The 20,095-nt window shown below is 43.5% G+C and overlaps 1 protein-coding gene across 7 annotated transcripts in view; it reads right to left on the bottom strand.

Annotated features, from left to right (window-relative positions):
- Positions 1 to 20,095, bottom strand: part of mef2d (myocyte enhancer factor 2d) — a 98,242-nt gene that overhangs the window by 43,601 nt on the left and 34,546 nt on the right. For all 7 annotated transcript variants that reach the window (XM_087178728.1, XM_087178723.1, XM_087178727.1 and 4 more), the window contains exons 2-3: positions 13,721 to 14,128; positions 4,867 to 5,070 (exon numbers count right to left, since the gene is read on the bottom strand). In XM_087178728.1, coding sequence (XP_087034854.1) covers positions 4,867 to 5,070; positions 13,721 to 13,774 — 258 coding nt within the window. In that variant the 5' untranslated portion in view covers positions 13,775 to 14,128. The remainder of the gene's footprint in view (positions 1 to 4,866; positions 5,071 to 13,720; positions 14,129 to 20,095) is intronic.

The following is a 20,095-nucleotide window of genomic DNA, read 5'->3' as shown; positions in this document are numbered from 1 at the left end:
GTGGGTACATCTCAGCTCTGCACTCGACCAGTGATGTGACACCACGTGCAAGTGCAGATAACCTTAGGATTTTAATAATGGCGGTATAATTCACTCCGCACCGTCACAACCGGCAGTTTGACTCTGAATTCCCCCGAAAGTCCAGATATGGTTTTGGATGTCGGGGGCGTCGCTGTGTCACGTGACCACTCGTGGCCTTTCGAGGTACAACATGCTTCAGTGCGACCCAAACAAATGGAGACGCAGACAGAGAAACCTAACGCAGTGGAAAACATGAAGCTGCTTCACTAAAACAAATGTCAGTGAATAAGCTCTTCAGTCCTATTCCCTAAAACAGCCAATTAAACACAAGCTCTACTGTAAGAACTCTATTAGAGGAGACGTCGAAAGATATTCTATTTTCTTACTGTCAATAAATCCCAACACTGGAAGTATTGTGTGATGAATCTTCTTCCTCTGGGCCAGAGAGCGCCACTGTTTCCTACAACTATTAAAACACATGAGTGAGTCACACTGTTGCACTGGGTGACATGTTCCTTCATCACCATGAACACACACACTGTAGTTTATTTTCACTCCATCACACACACACACACACACACACACACACACACACACACACACACACACCGTCCTGCTGCCCCAAATACTCACTACAGCACCAAATGTGGATTAATCCGCCGCTGAAAATAGTCCCCAACAGATGCACTATGTCCTGTGTATTTCCTCTGCACTATTTCTTCATTTTTTTATGATATATTATGTTTCTATTTTATTGTGTTTTTAAACTTTTTAAACTTTTTATATGATTTTATTTTTTATTTTGTATAATTTATCTGCATGTGTTTGTTGCTTGTTTTGTTATTTTATCCTTCTGAAGCACAATCTCTTATTTTTGATAAGTGCTATATAACTAAACTTATTATTAATATTATCATTATAATTTTATTATTATTATATTAGGAACCAATGGGCTCTGAGCTGAGAACCACAGACACAGGAGGGAATTACAAAGTATTAAGAAAAGTACAGACATGTTGTTTGGTCTTTACATGGGATTTGTTGACAGAAAGAAAATATAAAGTTACACAAGTCTTACAAGTTTTGTGCTACTTTTTACAACTTTGCCTCCACTATCAAAGCTTAATATTACACATGTTTTACTCCATGACATTTATGTGATGGCTGTATTTACATTCACAACCTCGTTAAATTAAATTTAAAAGATTGTTTTGTTCACATGAAGTTTGGTGTTTTTCACTCAAATGTAACTTTGTTCAGTCTTAATGATTCAAACTGTCACTGCAGAGGCACAATAATAAGGATTAATGGGAAACGTTGCGGCAGACGACGCTAACACCCGCTTAACAAGGAGGTGTGTGCCGCAGCACATCTGGTGAAGGGGGACAAGTGAGGACAAACTCTGGAGAAAGTTGCTTAATGCCTCCAAGCCAAGAGAGAGAACGGGGGGGGGCAGTATATAGAGGCCGGTATAACAGAGAGGTTCCCATGTAGGACACACACACACACACACACACACACACACACACACACACACACACACAAACACACACATACACGCACACATGCATACACTTAAGAGCCATCTGCAGCTGGAGATACAGCCTACAGAAAGGCTTTACTGCTGACACTCTGAGACAGACAGAGAGAGAGGGATGGGAGAGAAGGGAAAAATTGTTGTGACAGAGTGAATCAGGAGATTAGGAGGGAGGGAGGAAGGAGAGACAGAAGGGTGAAAGGAAGACAGGCGGTGACAGGAAGAGAGGTGGAGGTGAAAAACATGGCAGCAAGCTCTGCTTCCTCTGTCTTACCTTCAGCCCACTCAAATCTAAAAACTGCTTCACCAACACTTTCACTCAGATTTTAGCGATTATTGTTCTCCAGCCTTTAATGGCTGGAATCTCAATGGATGCATTCTGCTTTGGCCTCGATGACCTCGTGTCCCTTCTCAACTAAATAATAATCAGTAACAACCAGACTACATACACTCATCTGAAGAATTTTATCAGAAACTAAAAAGTTCCTGCTCTTGTTTCCATCGCATCTGAAGAACTGTGAAAATGAGTCAAATGACTCGATAAGAGATTAAAGGAAAAAAAATGAAGGCTCTGCTTGAGATTCAATTTTCATGCAAGACAAATCAATAACAAAGTCACACTTTGTGCTGCTGCAACAACTGTCATGTTTTCACAGTTTTCTTCTACAAAGAACGAGCCGGGACGTCCACTTCATAACTGGATATAACCGGAAAGCTGTGCTTCCTGTGTGTGTGAATCAAACCTGACAGTGAAATACAAAAATTCAGATTCTGATATTTTCTGGTTCATCAGAATATACGACAACATTTTTTCTGGGTATTATGTCTGAAAACTTATATAGGTGGAGTGCATGTTTGTGTAATCACATCATCAGATAACTATTTCTTCTCGGAAAACGACCATCTATCAGACTGGCCAGCGACTGATTTACAGTAGATGTTTGTGAATACCCTCGGTCGACCCTGAGAAAACAACGATGCCTGAAAGCAGCAGTTGGAGGTCAGAGGAACCTCCCAGTGGTTCATGAGATGAATCAAACCATCTCTGAAGCCTCCGGGCTTCTTCCAATAATGTATCTGATAAAACAGCCTGAGAGCGGGGAAACTGAACTCATCCTTCAGAGTCAAAGGTCACCACTTCTGGGACACAGGTAGGTATTGGTTTGTTCTTAGAAGGTGTGAATCAAACACTGGTAAAGAGCAAAAGGTTGAAATTGATCTTCAATCCTGTTGGAATATTCTCACTCTTTCTTTGTGCAGGAGCTGATAGAAACAGTCCTGAGGCTTCACTCCCAATACAATCATTAGTCTGACTTCAGATCATTGCCAACACGTGATATGACTTTGGCATCCGATGTGAAAACGCTGGAAATGTTCCAAAATAAAGTGGCCTGTTTGACAAAAATCTCCCCAGACTGAAGGGAAAAAGAGATGCTCCCACATGACTTCACGTCGACGGTGTTTGTCGTCGACTGATCTGCGACTCCAGATGCGTAAAAACAGCTGAGAAACACACAGCGAGCCGGGCCAGATCCCAGCTTTAAGTCGCCGCTCCATATGAAGCCTAAGTGCTGTACTTCAGTGTACACGGCTCGCTGATTCATACCTAACCATCTCGTGTTCAATTCATGAGAGGGCCATTATGTATAAAAGGGTCAGCAAGGCATGTGAATGTGCTCCGTGTTTCGCCTGACAAGCTCCACTGAAGCTTTTTCCCACAGGGGGCGAAGACGGAAGAAAAATGTATTACAAAAAACACAAAAAAAAACGAATTAAATGATTGCCCTCGCAACTCTTCTCCTAACCTCGCCGCTGACCTCTCTTCCAGTCAATATGCAAATGAACTAACGTTATTTCTCAGCTGCTCGACAGGCGCTTCCTCTCTGGTGGCCATTTTGTGCTGAAGTGGGTTTCCAATCGGTTCTAGGCGTCGTGCTTTGGCTTCTTGTTGTTGTTGTCGTTGTTGTTGTTGTTGTGGAGGTCTCTGGGTAATGACGGGGCCGATGCCAGAGGGATGAGGAGGGGAGGAAGGGAGGAGGGGTGAGGCCCAGCTGTCCCTACCTCTGCCCTCCCTGTAAGCTTGCAGGCACTGAGCCAGAGTACAGCCATAAACAACACCGGGATAAACTGGACCTGACAACTCCAAACTGGACTAAAGCTGACTGGACTAGAGTGAACTGCACTGGACTGGACTGGACTGGACTGGACTGGACTGGACTGGACTGGACTGGACTACAGTAGCCAGGTCTACACTGGATTTAAAATGAAATGGGTTAAACCTTAGTGCGTAAAACCCAAGAATTTATTTGTTTACATAAATAAATAAAAGAACAGTCATGAAAAAAAATAAAATCAATAGTAGAAAAATCAGATGAATGAATGATTTTTAACAGTTTTAAAGGAACAGTTCAACATTTTGGGATAATCAGTTTTGCACTTTCTTGCTGAAAGTCAGACGAGAAGATTGATACCACACTCGAGCCTGAAGGTGGTGTTAGATACGAAGCTACAGTCAGCAGATGGTTAGCTTAGCTTAGCATAGACACTGGAAACAGGGGTTAACAGCTAGCATGGCTCTGTCCAAAGCTAACAACGACAAATGAGATATAACGTGTTAATGAGTGAACTTCAAATGTGCTGCTGGGCTGAAAACTTTGGACAAAGCTCGCCCATGTTTCCAGTCTTAATGCTAAGCTAAGCTAAGCTAATAAACTCCACCTCCCTAGTTAGCGTTCACAGATGAGAGTGGTATGAATCATCCGATCTAACGCAAAAAAGTGAATAAATAATTCAAAAAATCTTTCATCATAATTTCATTTCATCCAACCAGCTCTTTTTAAAACATCTGGGTAAAAATCACAAAGAAAATAAAAAAGATAAACCTGCAAGACTCAACTTCAGACCATCCTGGACCAAAGACACTGACGCAGGATGTCCAGTCACTTCAACAGACTGGACTGCAATGAGCTGGACTGGCTTTGATAAAGTGGACTGGACTTAATTAAGTCTGCATGAGTCTGGAGAGAACTAGATTAGATTAGTTCAGATTAAATCTTAATGATTCCACTGGGGAAAATAAACTCTTATTTTAGTACCAAGTCCTGGTCGTACGCACCAACAAAGACCAGGACGAACAGAAGAACTGCTTCTTCGACATTCAGACACAGCGTGGAGAATGTGTGACAGAAAATTAAGCGTTCATTAGAATTAATCAGCATTTAGACACAATCATCTGCTTTGGATCGTAAAGAAAGACACAGCTGTTTCCTGTTGTTTCACCCATTGCGTCCCCCCCTCCCGCGCTTTACCTCGATGATGTCGGCGTTGGTCCGGCTCTCGTGCGGCTCGTTGTACTCGGTGTACTTGAGCAGGACCTTGTCCATGTCGGTGCTGGCGTACTGGAACAGCTTGTTGGAGTGGTTGAAGATGATGAGGGCGATCTCGCAGTCGCACAGGACGCTCAGCTCGTACGCCTTCTTCATCAGGCCGAACTTCCGCTTGGTGAACGTCACCTGGTGGAGCGAGACGGAGGAGAAATATAGAGTTAACAGAGCTTTTACGCATGAAAAAGTTTGCGATCTTAACTCATTTACTTTTCAAAATCTGCCTGATCCTGCCAGATTTCAAGATGTTGATACTAATTTCTGGGATATTAGAAAATTATTATCTGTCCAAAACTGGACCTGGGCCCCGAGGACATGCCAGGGATTACAGATATTTATTGTGAGAGCTGTTTCCCGGGGACCAAAAAGAAATAAAAAATACAAAATTCCTCACAGAGACTTCAGAGTGTGAAAATGAACAAATGGACGAGCTGCAGACGTTTAGAAGTGACTGACTGATAACCATCTTGATTTCCCACCAAATTTACCCTCCAAACTAAACCACATAAGCCCAGTTAAAAATAAACAGACACTTCAGCTACACATTAAGTCTTTTCACAAACATGTGTGGCCACAAAAGACGCCAAACTCTCTGTTGCCCCCGCCTCTCTGTGAAGGCCCACGTTTGTGTTTCAGTACAGCTGCTTGTTTTGAAGTTTGTGACATGGCTGCTCTATAAATAAAGATTACTACTGTGACGTGTGTTTCTGCTCCTGCCGTCAGATGAGCACGCCGCCAAGTCAAGACACTTAATAAATTAGAACTACTTGATTAAGGGTCTCAAAATGCTATTAACCCAATCAGCTTCAGTTAAGCTCCTCATGGACACTGGCAGCAGGGTGGACAGTGGACACGAGGCTTTTTCATACAACATTTGGTGTCGTAGGCGGACATGTTCACATATGTGCTGGGAGTCAAATTCTGCAGACGTGGACTTTGCAAATGATGAAAATTTGCCCGGACTATTTCTTTGCATTTCAGGAGCAGTGACGACCTGAAGTCTCGTCGTCAACCTCTCGGTGATTCTCCATCTTATCAAGGAAGCAAAAAGGCTTCAGCAAGACACATTGGAACCACTTTAGCCTCAGTTAAACATGAAGTATAATTTAATCTTTTAATAATTGATTACCTTTAGATAATGTTTTATAGTCGTGTATTAAAGGTCCCATATAGTCTAAAGGTCTCTGTCCATGTGTAGTGTGATTATAGATCAGGTCTAGGTTCTATATTAATACTGTGAAAGTACCAAAGCTTCAGTCCACAGAGAAATGCACACAGCCTGTATTCAGAAACTGAGTCTTAAAACCAGCCGTCAGGACTTCTGGAACTTTGTGATGTCACAACAAAGCAGCCACCAAGCCCCGCCCACCTAGACCCACCATCCAAACCTTTACAGGATTTGGTTTCTCTGAGTGTTTTTACCTGAAATCTGTTATATTTTTATTGGATCACTCAGAAAACAGTCTGCCAATCAGAAGAGAGGTTCAGAGTCTCCTCTCTTCTGATTGGCTCACCGACCTGTTGTTACTAGAGCTCCAGAGAGAAGCCTGAGAGAGGAGATGTAAAACTACACTGAGATGGTTTTTGGTTCTTAAAACCACAAATATATCTTCTTATGGATCAACACTTCAAATAAAACACAGAAGAAGAGGAAAAATGGAGCTTTAAAACTTTGGAACAGAAATAGGATTGATTGTGTGAAAGCACAGTGTGTTGAACATACAAGATAGAGACATTATTCAGAAACAGACTTTCAGACAGAGTGTCTTAATATGCTCTGTTGAGAGTACTCAGTTTGCATTATGCGCGTGTGCGCACACACACACACACACACACACACACACTCCTCTCTCCGTCACATTCACTCTCCTCGTCATTTTCACACTCTGTTATGCTCTTTTCCATGCTCTCCTATGTCACACACTCTCTCCCGCTCTCTTTTCCGCACTCTCCTTCTGTCACACATTATTTCTCTCTTTCCCTCACACACACACACACACACACACACACACACACACACACACACACACACACACACACACACACACACTCTTGTACGAGCCACCCTCAGTCGAGAACAAGCAGAACAGAGCTGGGAGTGTTGCTGAAGCACACGGTCCCTCGCTGTCTGTTGGTTGGCTTTAGAAGCGCTTCCCTGCTATAACCAACTGGTATTTACAATCCGGGGAGATTTGGCTTTGTTTGGATTAAACACACAGGATTGCACAAACACAAACACACACACACACACAAGAGGAGAGAAAGATTAAGAGAAGAGAAAGAAGGGAAAAGCTTCAGGTACTGCTACAATATCTGCTGTCTGATATGAAGGGAAATGGAAAGTAAAAGTGTTCACAGATGGAGAGACAGGTATTAACTGAAGATGTTCAAGGCACGCTGCTCTTTGGGGCTCGCTCCATGAGTGACATCAACACATTTTCCATCTGACGTAAAAGCCTAACACACCCACTGTGACATCACGTTAGGGGGGGACGTGGCCCCGAAGTGCAGCATTCTTTCATGTAACCCAAGACCTGCTCTCTGTTAGACTGTGTTTCCTTAAAACCTCATTAGTTTCTGTTGGAACAGAGTGGGTTAGTTTTTTATATTTGGAGACTGTAAAGTCAGATTCACTGAGGAAAATGGACTCTAATCTGACCGTCCCTCTAGCGCCACCACTAGGTTCAACATGTGACGTTTTGAGCGAAATAACTTGTGGACAGCCAGAAGTAACATTTTCTACAGATGTTCAACATCCCCAGAGGATGAGCCCAAATTACTCTGGTTATCTTCTGACTTAAATTTCAAGTTACCCAATTCTTTCATTTAAGACCAAATACCTGCGAAACTAACATCCCCATCAGCCGTAGCTGTACTTCGTGTTTAATGCTAATCAGCAAATGTTAGCATGCTAACACCTTAAAGTTAGATGGTAAATATTACCTGTTAAACATCGGCACGTTAGCATTGTCAGTGTGAGCATGTTAGCATGCTAATCTGAGCCTCACACAGCCGTTAGCATGGCTGTAGACTGTTAGCCTTGTTAGCACCAACATTGAATCAAATCATTTTTCTCTCTAGCTGCTAATGTGGAAACATTTAGCAGCTAAAGAGACAAATATTTGAAGCCAAGAGACGGTGGAGACCAAACCTGAGCTAAAAGCTTAACGTAAAGGTGTTTGCAGTAAATGTTTGCAAAGTTTAAGAACAGCATAACTCTTTATTTTTCTTGTTGTCTTGTCAGCACAGCTCATCCATCTTTCAGTACTTTGTGACTTCCTGTCTCAGCTCACAGTCAACTGCTTGTTACTAAACACAAAAAAACCACCTCAGAAATATATAATTTAATTTAAAAAAAGGTCAGTAATTTTAATTTAACAGCTGATCCACTGGGCTACTCTTTGTAGAGGAATTGTCTTAATTATTGACACACTAACGGCAGTGTTAGATCTGACTGTGCAACTGTTTACACAGCTAATGTTTTATATTTTACCAGCTGATCTCTTGAAATCATGTGAAATGTAGAGCAGAGGAGAAACCCTAAACAATATTCAAGTGCTAAAAGTTATAAAGAGCTATATAAATGCACCTGTGATTTAACAACTTCATTCACTTTTATTTTCCTGCCAGTAAAGATCAGATTCCACCTGAAAGTAAAAAACAGCCCAGGTGGATGCAGACAGTCTTTACGGCTCTTCTGTTTATGATAATTATACTGTTACTGTTACTGCAAATCAATGTACTAATGATACATCGATTTTGCCTCCGGGGTTTACCTGCACTGATACACAGTGTATTTCCTGGATGTAATTGCGATAAATTGAATAAGTAAAGAAAGAGAGGAAAAAGATAGAGAGGTGGTGATAAGATAGAGACACAGAGGATGAAAGCAAGAAAAGCAGCCATGTGAGACTCTCTCCATCTTTCTCTCCCACGATCACTCCATCTCTCATATCTCTTGATCCTTTTTGCTAAGGCGCCCGACATGTCTAAGCCTCTCTCATCCCTCCTTCTCTCTCTCTCTCTCCTCCTTCCTTCCTCTCTTATTTTCTCGCCCTCGTTTTCTCTTCCTCTCTTCCTCTCTCCGTTGCTTTTTTTCCACATCCTCCCTCCCCTCCTCTCGCGCTCGCTCACTCATTGCTTCCTGCTGCCACAAATCAAATTATATCGGGGTCGTATCCATGGGCAACCGACTCCCCTCCTCCCCCCCTGCCTCCCCTCCGCCCCCCATTTCCCACCTCATCACACTCTGCTACCATCATCTTACCTCCCTTCATCTCCCTCTCTCTCCATCTTTATCTCAATGCTTATCTACATATCTCCCCCTCCCATCTCTCTCTCTCTCACTCACACACACACACAGACACTCACACACACAGAATGAGCAGATAAATTATGTGGCGATGTTGGAAAGGGAGGAAATTACAGCTGTACAGGATGACAAGAGGGGTTGGTGATGAAGAACTGCTCTCCTTACAAATTATAAGGTCATCCACGAGTGCAGAGCACAACCACAGCGAGTCCAGACATCCCAACAGAACCCCCCCCCCCCCCCCCGGTTTATCCTTCTTCCTCCTTTTCTTAGAGAAAAGTCGTCAGCGTGGCCGAGACTGTGGGTCCGAGTTTCGATCCCGCCGTTTCCCACAAAGGATAAACAAGCTGGAGGTAATTGACATTAACAGCAGAACTGCCAGGTAACCAATGGCAACTGAAGAATAAGACATCCTCAGTGAGGAGAGGAAGAAAGAAAGAAAGGGGGCGAGTGGTTTCATTTGTGTGTGTGTGTGTGTGTGTGTGTGTGTGTGCGTCTTGGCAGGGTTGTGATTGTGTGGCAGATGGATGAGGAAACTTTCACTTGCTTGCTTACAGTCACACAATCAGGTCTGAACGGTTAAAACAAGATACGGATCGTCACCACGCAGCTCTTCGGTATCGGTTATCATCACAGATAAAAACGCTGCTGTGTAACGTAACCCACATTTTTAACCTTATTTTTCTATGTTTTGTGATGCATCTACATTTTATCTGCTGATTTGTTGAACCATAGCAGCAAGATACAGTTTCAAAGTGACAGTAAGATTTTTTTTTTTTTCCCCTCTAAATCCTCAACACATTTGAGTGAGAGGTTATTTCAGGCGTCTCGGGTTTCAAAAATAAAAAGTCCCATGACTCTGTAACTCACATTTGGAGCGTTTCACTCACTGACAACTGCGTGTAAATATGTGCCAGCTATTTTTATATTTTAATCATTGTATATTTGATTATATTCAATTTTAGTTTATTTTCTGCACTACGTGACTCAGGGAGATGCTTCACTGTTTTGTTGCTTTATGAAGTTACAGTAAAGATATTTTGAAGCTTCCAGAGCTTGAATAGACGTGAATATCTGGATCGTTGATTGAGAGTGTACATAAAAACTACAACTCCCAAGGTGCATTTTTGAGTAAGAAACATCCAATCACCAGGCTTTAAATTCTGTTACATGCTTTGCTAACTCACTGAATATTGTTTCAGAAAAATACTGTTTTTAAAAAAAAATATTTTGGGACTTTCATGTCTTTATTTAGACACACTGCTGCTGTTGTTGCAGGTGGGAACAAATCGCTGCACAGTAGTTACAGAATTCATCCAAAAACTGATCCAGAATCTGAACGTGAACTCTGTCAGCTTTCTATAAAGTCAATCTTTAAGCCTCTGCTTGATGTTTGTGTTGTGTGAAAGTGAACTTTAACCTCTGTGACTCTTTATTTATTTATCTATTTTAACAAAGAACCAGAAAACTGTTCTAAAGCTTTAGTACTGATGATTCAACCAGGAGTTTAATATCCATCGAAGCCTTGACCTCTCCAGCTGAACAGCAACCAAAATATCTCCTCATACTCTATTCAGTGCACTTCCTGGATGCTGCACAGCTTCTCTGACCTCTTCCTGCTGAAACAAGCCAATGAAAAGTCGACCCTCCGTCCAAAAACAAAAAATCCAAATCGAATCAGCCCAACACTTCAAGTCATGTTCACTCTTCTTTCTCATGTGTCTTTTTTGTCTCTGTAAAAAAAATAATATTTTTTTTTTTTTTTTGTGCTGCTGTCATGTTTCCAGCCGGGGCCCACACTCTGAACGCTGTTTATTTTGCGGAGCTTATGGCAGCATCTCTGAATCAACACGTAGGAGGGTGACGGGCTGCATGTACTCCAAAAATTCATTTGATTTCTTTTCAAGGAGCTGCACTGTTCATTAGCCGCAGCAACACAGAGCGAGCGTGTAAAAAAACACACACACAAAACAAAAAAACACTTATTTCTTTACCAGCTTAATACTGTGTTCCACTTCCAACACAGCACAACATCCAGTTTCTCACAGAAAACAGAGGCAGTGCAAAGTTTTGGTTCAGCGTGAGCGCCCTCATGTCATCGCCCCCCCCTGATCGGTTCGCTGCTTGTTAATCACCTGATCGCGATCAATGAGCGATCTGTGATTCTGACACGGTGACCATGTTTTTACCACAGAGCACATCACCTTATCGACAAACTGTTTGACACTTGATACGAACGCTGGCTCCATTAGAGCCTGTCCAACCAGAAATAGCTTCACCCCCCCACCCCCAAGTCCTCCCCCCCTCTTCTTCTTTATGTCCAATTGTGCGCTGATGAATAACAAGCCATCATACTTCCCTGACCCCCTCCCTCCTGCAGGCGCTGCTTCCTCTCCTTTATGGAAATGCAACCTGCTAAGATTGATGAGGAGAAAACCGGGGATGATTTTCCAAAAGCCTCCGGCCACCTCGCTCTCACTCTGCTCAGGTCTTATTCAGCCAGACACCTTGTCCCCCCCCCCCCCCCCCCCCCCCCCCCCTCCCCCCACCGTCTTGTTTTTCCCTCTCTCTCTCTCTCTCTCTCTCTCTCTGCTTTTGAAGGTGGGCACGTCAAATCCATTACTCAATCTGCTCAATGGAGCGAAGCCCATTTACCAGTTGACTCATTTTAGATGGATCATTTACCCTTTCATCCTCTCTGACAATGCCACTGATGTAACCAAAGGGACTGAGGCTGTTTTGAGGAGTGTGGAGAGAGGGGGGGGTATCATACTTTTCTTGCTCTTTTTCACTGTAGGCAGTATGGAGGGGGGGTTGGGGGGTGGGAGTGGGGCATTCTGAGAAACCCCATGATGGCTCTGCGGAGTCATATGAGCCTCATAAAAAAGACGATGCTATTATATTGTCCTGTTGTGGCGGCGGTGAGAGAACAGCCACCATGTTGTTCATGCTACATGGGACATGTGAAAACAGAGAGGACCCCTGTGGGAATCTGTTATCGCACGAGTTGAAAGTTTTCTGTCACCACAATGGAATTCGGTCCCAGGGGAGTGGGAACGATCATTTCTCAACCCTGAGCGGGACGAACAGGGAAGGAAAACGTGGCTCAAGTCTGTCAAATATTATTAAAAGTGAATAACTGTGTCGTTTACCGCTGCAGAACGGACATGTCCGCGATTAAACCGAGAGTTTTAGGCCCAAAAAGAAGAGACAAAATGTAGATATTCTGCTGCATGGTAACAAACACTGTGTGTGTGTGTGTGTGTGTGTGTGTGTGTGTGTGTGTGTGTGTGTGTGTGTATGTTTAAGCTGCATTTATAGTTGTGTATTCAGTGGAGATTAAGAAAACTTCAAGGCAACGTTAGGGAAGTAATTACACAGTAATGAGGCAAGGTGAACTTTCCCATCGCCGCTCCATATCACTAAGTGAACATCAGGCAGTTAGTTCACTTCAATACGTACATCACGTCCACTGTTGCGGCGGTCTGTGGATCTATATATCAAACCCTGTGCTGTAAGTTTTCTGCCGCCATTAACCTCCTGCATCAACTACAGATCCAGTTTCACATGCAGCGACTATCATGATGTGGAACATGTTATATCAGGGAATATGGACATAAACATGATCTACTGTTCTGCATTTCATCAGAGAAACTTTTGACTTTCTGTATGAATAAAACAAAACTTCTAATAATAAGATAAACATTATAAATAACTAATTAGTTTTAAATGACAATTAGCTTGGAATAATGACTTTAAACAACTTAAATTTCTTATAATAATCATATAAATGCACTCAGCAGCCAGTTTATTAGGTACACCTAACACAGTCTAATACAGCAGTCCTGCAGTGAAACCATCATGAAGGGTTATGATGTTCAGACTTAGAGGATGCAGATGCTGCTGTTGAATCATTGGTATAAATGGGGTGGTACAAAATAATAGAAACACAGTTAAACAGCACCACAATCTCCACCCTCAAAAAACGACTGAATCAACACCTCATCAATAACTGGACATCACAACCTTCACGAAGGGAGAATTCACTACTGGACTGCTGTATCTGAAGTTTCCTTCTCACTCTTTTCTTTATCATTTTTTCACTTCACATAACGTTAATTCAGCAGAAGGTCTGACTCGGATTTTCCTCATGTTTACACAAACACGTCAGGATCTATTTGGGGTCTTTAGCCGACTCACTCTGCATCACATTCCTCCTCATCCATCACTAGTGTAGAATTATTCCCACGAAATGTTTGTTTTTCCCTCCAGTGGTCCCTCGTGTCGTGAGTGGAAGAATCTACACTTGTTATTATTACCCCCCCATCCCCCCGTTTATGTGTTTTTCCTTGTTTCTGTGTTATTGTTGCTGTGGGAAGCTCTAACCTGATCAGTGATGCAGCTGCTACCTGAGGCAGGAAGTCATTAGACATTCAGACACGGTCCGCCTCCTTCATTGGCACTAACCTGTCTGTTGCGTTCGTCTGTGATCCTCTGAATCTGAATCTTTTTCCTCCCCATGTTTCCGGTGTGGCGGTGGGAGGAGCGGAGGAAGTGTCGAGGTCAGAGGTCACGGATGACAGTCGTTGTGTGTGTGTGTGTCTTCCTCCTCCTGATGTCTCTCAGTTTGTCCTCTCCGCGCACGCTGACTCTGTGTGAAGCGGTCGAGCGAGGAGGAGGCTGTCACCTCGTGGATTTACAAAAAAAAAAAAAAGAAAAAAAAGAAAAAAAAAAGAGGGAGAAGGAGGAGAGGAAGAATGGGGTTCGGTTTGCAGCGCCCTCTTCAGATCATGGTCCTGTTTCCGGTGGCAGGTCATCCACACTCAGGCTGGACTGGGATCCTCTGCCCTCCCCTTCACCTCAGCTGGGCAGCTCCTGGAAAACAACACAAGAGGCATTCATCAGACTGTGGGGGGGGGGAAGAGAGAGGAACTCTGAAAAGGGGGGAGAGAGGCTTTGTTTGTATACCGTGACCCACTTTAGCTACTACAAACACTGCCTTTGCCTTGACCGCTCATGTACGAGAGAATAAATGATGCAGCAATGCATCTGAGGCGCCATCGAATCAGGAGCACATTGGGCTGAAGCATGAAGGGGGTGGAGGGTGGGGGGTGGGGAGTGTTTGTGGTGCTACATGCAGAGCAGGAGGCCCTCGGGGGCCCCGGCGAGGAGGGAGGCTGTGCTGTGTCAGCTTCATTAGAGGCATCACCGCCACATCACTGATCTGCTGGTCGCCCGCGGCAACCGGCTGCCCGGCCGGGGCCCGCCTGACACGCCGAATGTGAATCCCCCAATCGAAGGCAGAACAGAGCGGAGAGGAGAGGAGAGCGAGAGGAGTCGCAGAGTCTGTGGATCCGGCATATTTTCCTTTTCCAAACACCGTCCTGCTCCGAACTCGCTTCATGACAGGAAGCAGGTCTTAGTCTGAGTTCCACATCATGTGTGTTGACAGTGGACGCACAGCGGGGCAGTCGACGCTAGTATGGAAATTAGGGCCGCTCGATTATGGCAAAAATCATAATCATTATTGTTTTGATCAATATTGAGATCACTATTGTTTAACACGATTGCCCGTTGACTTTGGAAACGCCACGCAGTTATTGAACTTTAAAAAAATGGTCTATTTAACAGTGAAACTTGAAATACAAATAAAAATATATATATAATATCTAAATATAAACAATTAAATGTATAATATAAAAAATTATACAAACAAATTCGATGAAATTAAATGAGATCAACAAGGTTGTAACATTAGTGAACATAATCCATATTCATGCTCAAGATGACACATATGTTGCCAACGAACGCTCAGTCGTAACGAGGAAGTGGGTGGGGGGGGAATTTTTTGTGTAACAGAATGCGGCTCAATAATCGTTTTATCTCGATTATCTTGTTTTCACAATCGGCAGAAGACAACATCATAATGGAAAAATAAAACTACATCAATCGCCCAGCCCTGACGGAAAATTATTCCACATTCAGCTTCACAAAATATCCGAACACTTTTTAATGTTCAGGTTTTCCAAACTCTCAGGCTAGACGCCCGACATGTGAGCAGAGCAGGTATGAGTGAGCAGGTTTCCCCCTCAGCATTTAAGGACAGGCCCTCCTGCGCTCTTTGGCGTCCTGTAATGACATTATGGCCTTATTACTTAAAGTGAACACCGGCCTAATTCCCCGTGACACAGAGAAAGATAAAGGGCGTGAAAATGTGTGTCTAATTCAGCCGTGCATCTAACTAACCATGAAATAAGGGTGGTCCGCGATACGCTGCGGTGCCCGATCAAAAACAGAGGATGGGCACCTAATGAATTACAAATTTCAAAAAGGGGCCAAAGCAGAGAGAGAGAGAGAGGGCGAAGGAGAGAGAGAGAGAGAGAGGGAGGGAGAGAGAGAGAGAGAGAGAGAGAGAGAGAGAGCGAGGGGGAGAGAGTGTTTCTGCAAATTCATGCAAACTCATGAATGAATGAGAAGGCGGCAGCAGCTCAGGAATGGCAACAGAGGCGAGGACCGTTTTAGGCCCCATTACTACTATTTGTGGTTCAGCTTTAAAAATAGCATTCTATATATACATACAGACAGTCTGCACACACAGCACAGAACACACACACACACACACACACGTAGGACAGTAGGAGCCAAGTGGCAGCATTACAGAGCTGAAGCATCTGGAAAGCCACGAGTACAGAGAGACGCCACACCAGCTCTCCAGCATTGTTTGCATTCCCTCTACCTGGGAGAGCGGCGGCAGAAGAACGCCCTCTATTTACATCCATTCTTATGAAACAAAGAATGTGAAACAGTCCGTCATGGGACTGACAGTCCCTTTTGTGCTGCTGTGGGCGCTACACAGACTCGCTTAGTGTGGATGCAATTGACTTAGCTTTGGCAATGAGTTGCTTATGAATTATGCACTGATGGAGGAGAGTGGAGGGAGGGAGGGAGGGAGAGGAAGGGAGGGTGTTGGAAGAAAGAGGGTGTTATGAGTGTCATAATTGTTTTGTAAAATGGCTTGATGAAGAACTGGAGGCTTCCTGAGCTGTGTTTCTACATGGAAAATCCACAGCGAGCTGCAGGAACTGAATGTACAAACTGTTGGCAACATCGCTCTAATATTTGGTTCCAGCCCCTTCAGCACAATCTTTTTTTTTTTTTTTTTTTAATCCATCTTTAACTCCTCAGTTTCTCTTCTCTTCATCTGCATCTCCTCCCTTGTGAATGGCACAGATTTTAAAGAGAGAGAGAGAGAGAGAGAGAGAGCGAGAGAGAGATCAGCTCCTCCGGATAATGAATTCTACCTGTATCACCTCATTAGCGTACCTCTTGAAAAGAGAAGAGTGCTGCTGATATGTCGGACATTCAATCTTTCGGCTTCCAAATCACACGAGTGAAGAGGTGTCAGTGAACATGTCTTAACTAAATAACAACATGGTTTGTGTTTGTACTCTCTCACAGCTCTTTATTAGCCAGAGAGAACGAGCGAGCGAGCGCAGGACTCGCTCCACTTGTGGTGAAGTTCAAAGGCAGAGCACTGAAGGATTTTGTCTTTAGGCTGTGGGCTGATCACACATGAAAAGGCTGCTTTATCTGCCCGGGGTGGTCAAGTCTCGACCTTTTACCCTTCATGCTGCTGGAGCTCGCTTCCCATGTCTGATGTCAGGCAGAATCTCTGCTCTCACATGGGAGAGTGGAGGGCCTGGAGTGTGTCTGCTGCCTCGCTGAGCAGGCCAGAGTGACAAGAGAGGCTCTGGACAATGGAAAGATAAACGCCGATAATTAGAAATCTACAGCAGACCCAGATTAGGACCCTGGGGAACGCCTACAAAACATAAAGAAAGGGGCCAATGACAAGCTCGTCTTTTACATTTCCTACCAGGGAGTTTGGACATGAAAGCACAAACTGGAGTAAAAGGAAGTCAGAGCTTTTGAGGAAATTGCACAAACGTTGAAACATTTCCACAGATGTTAAGTCGCAGACGCTTGAATATAACGGCTGTCAAGATTTGATCAAAACTTAATCATTCCTTGATATCCCGTTGATAAAGATCTGTGATGCCTCTTCTTCTTATGCGAGATGTTTTCATGCACATTTGTATGAAGATAATAAAAGAAAAAAAAAGCCTTCAATGTACTGTTACAATAATTTCAAGCACTAAATGAGAAAGATTAATCGCACATATTGTTTTAAAAAGATGTTATTCAAAAGGGATAACAGCGTAGAACCAGCAGAAACAGAATCACTGCATTAGAAATGGTATAAAAAAGAAGCAGAAACTCTATTACTGTACTAATGTGTCCACTAAGCTTTAGAGAGGGCACATCAGGTCGTAGCCACGGGGCAGCCTGCAACAAAGATTAGTCTATAAAAGAACAGTTAGAAAAACGTTGCATCGCATCATTATCCCTGACATCTGTTGGTGCGGCCATTAAGCATCGCAAAGCTTCAATCTCCTATTGCAGCGATGTGGGAGGAAGGCCGTGAGCTGCGAGGGCATTATTCAGATTTTAACATGAATTCATCAGGAGAAGTTTGCAGGGATGTTTTCAGTTTCTGCAGGAAGAGCTTCCGAGTGCAACTGCAGTTTTCTACAGTCTTGACAATAAGGAGCTCCCCTTGGGCGATCAGGGGTTAAGTGACTTGCTAAAGGGCACGTCACCCAGATTTTCCCAGCCGGTCGAGGGTTTGTGAACTGCTGACCTTCCTCCTGACAACCTGCCTTGCCGTCCTCGAGGCTACCGCTGCCCTCCATATTACTGATACATCGCCACCAACGTGTCTGCCACAGGCTGAGTGTGTCAGGAGGGAGGGGGGGAGGGGCAGCGCGGGGGCTGTGACTGAGTCATGACACACAGACAAACAAACAAACACACTTACATGCACTCTCAAAGGTAACACCTGCGCTTTCTTTAAATCACTGCATAAGGCATCGCTGCATCCACAAAAATACTTGTTGTCACCTCTTAACGAGACACACAACACAGGGATTGCGTTCAGTCCTTGACGGACTGTTGCAGAGTTAAAGAGTGGTGACTAAAGAGCGTCAGCGAGACCTCTTTCACTCCCTTCTTGAGATCTTAAGATCTAAAGAGCGGGTTGTTAGCAGGACCCTTGCAGAGATCCTTTCCCAGGCTGAAACGAGAGTGAGCCTTTTTCCTCATTAATCTTGTGTAGACGCTGGAAGCTGTGCAATTAAAGTCCACTCTTTATGTATTTAATGCATGTAAAATGCTGCTCTTTGACCTCCTAACGGCTGCATTTAAAGTTATTTTCTCGGAATAAACTGGGCAACTTGCATGTTTTATTAATTATTCCAATTTCGGCAACGTCTCCATGTTTTGAACCTCCCCTCTTCTGTTGGTTTTAAGTGACTGAACTGGATCTTTGAACGACGTCCTTCCTGATTTGACTCTTTTTTTTTTTTTCCTCTTTAAACCCACGATCTCGTAGCAGTGTGGGCTGCTGTCGTGTAAAGTTTGTCAAATGTTGCATTAACAGAAAATGTCTTTGGCGTGGACAATTTTCACATTATCTTTTCAACCTTCCTTTAAGCTTGAAGGATTAATGTCATTACAGGTTGCTTTTGCGATACTGTCAGCAGCCAAGTGCAGATAGTTTAGTTTTCATTGCATCATTTAGCCTCGCTTGTCTTATCTTTAGGTACTCTGAATTTTTCTTTGAATAGAAAGGAAGCTGTCTGTCCATATTTCACACTTTTCCTAAAGAATATTGCAAAAATTATATACATAACATACAAGTTTAAAAGTTCCCATATTTTAAACTTTTCAAACTTTTATTTTGAAGTGTTGATCCATAAGAAGATATATTTGTGGTTTTAAGAACCAAAAACCATCTCAGTATAGTTTTACATCTCGTCTCTCAGGCTTCTCTATGGAGCTCTAGTAACAACAGGTCGGTGAGCCAATCAGAAGAGAGGAGGCTCTGAGCCTCTCTTCTGATTGGCTGACTGTTTTCTGAGTGATCCAATAAAAATATAGCAGATTTCAGGTAAAAACACTCAGAGATACCAAATCCTGCAAGGTTTGGATGGTGGGTCCAGGTGGGCGGAGCTTGGTGACTGCTTTGTTGTGACATCACAAAGTCGCAGAAGTCCTGACGGCTGGTTTTAAGGCTCAGTTTCTGAATACAGGCGGTGTGCATTTCTCTGTGGACTGAGGCTTTGATACTTTCACAGTATTAATATAGAACCTAGACCTGATCTATAATCACACTACACACGGACAGAGACGTTTAGACTGGGTGGGACCTTTAAAGCTAATTAGAGTTAGAGCTTACACCTTTATGGTCTTGTTAGATTTTACAGTTCCAAAAGAATGCAGCAGGAGACTGGTGTGTTGGAATATTTGGGTCAGATACAGGTGATAATTAGAACAGAACAAAATCTGAAATTGAAAAATGAAATTTCAAGGTTTCTAACCCCCCGATCAGCTGTGCTCCGTTTTTTTCCCCCCCTCTATGATTTCTAAGCAGATTTATGAACATTTACTGACGACGGGCATCATGACACTCCCCCTCCCCCCCAGGGAGCTGAGTCTCGCAGTTTGAAACCCTCTGGTCGAGGGCACACAGATGCCCATCGTGCTAAAATCATTTCCGGTCATTTAAGAGATCCAATACAACAGTGATGCATCAATATATTGGTCAGGCCTAAGTGTGTGTTATCTGTTTGTGCTGTTGTGTGTGTGTGTGTGTCTTCCTGCATGTCCATCCTTTACTGTCCTGGTGTGTTAAGTGGTAGCAGAGCAGCCTGGAGCAGAGAGATAACAGTCAGTGGCAGGGGGCTGCTAGCTACAGGGGAGGGAGGGTGTAAGGGGGTGGGG

The sequence above is a fragment of the Seriola lalandi genome, unplaced genomic scaffold (assembly GCF_002814215.2).
Source record: "Seriola lalandi dorsalis isolate HSWRI2012SDOR001 ecotype SW California unplaced genomic scaffold, Sedor1 jcf7180002054720, whole genome shotgun sequence".
NCBI lineage: Eukaryota > Metazoa > Chordata > Actinopteri > Carangiformes > Carangidae > Seriola > Seriola lalandi.
This window is presented reverse-complemented; position numbering and strand designations above follow the sequence as displayed.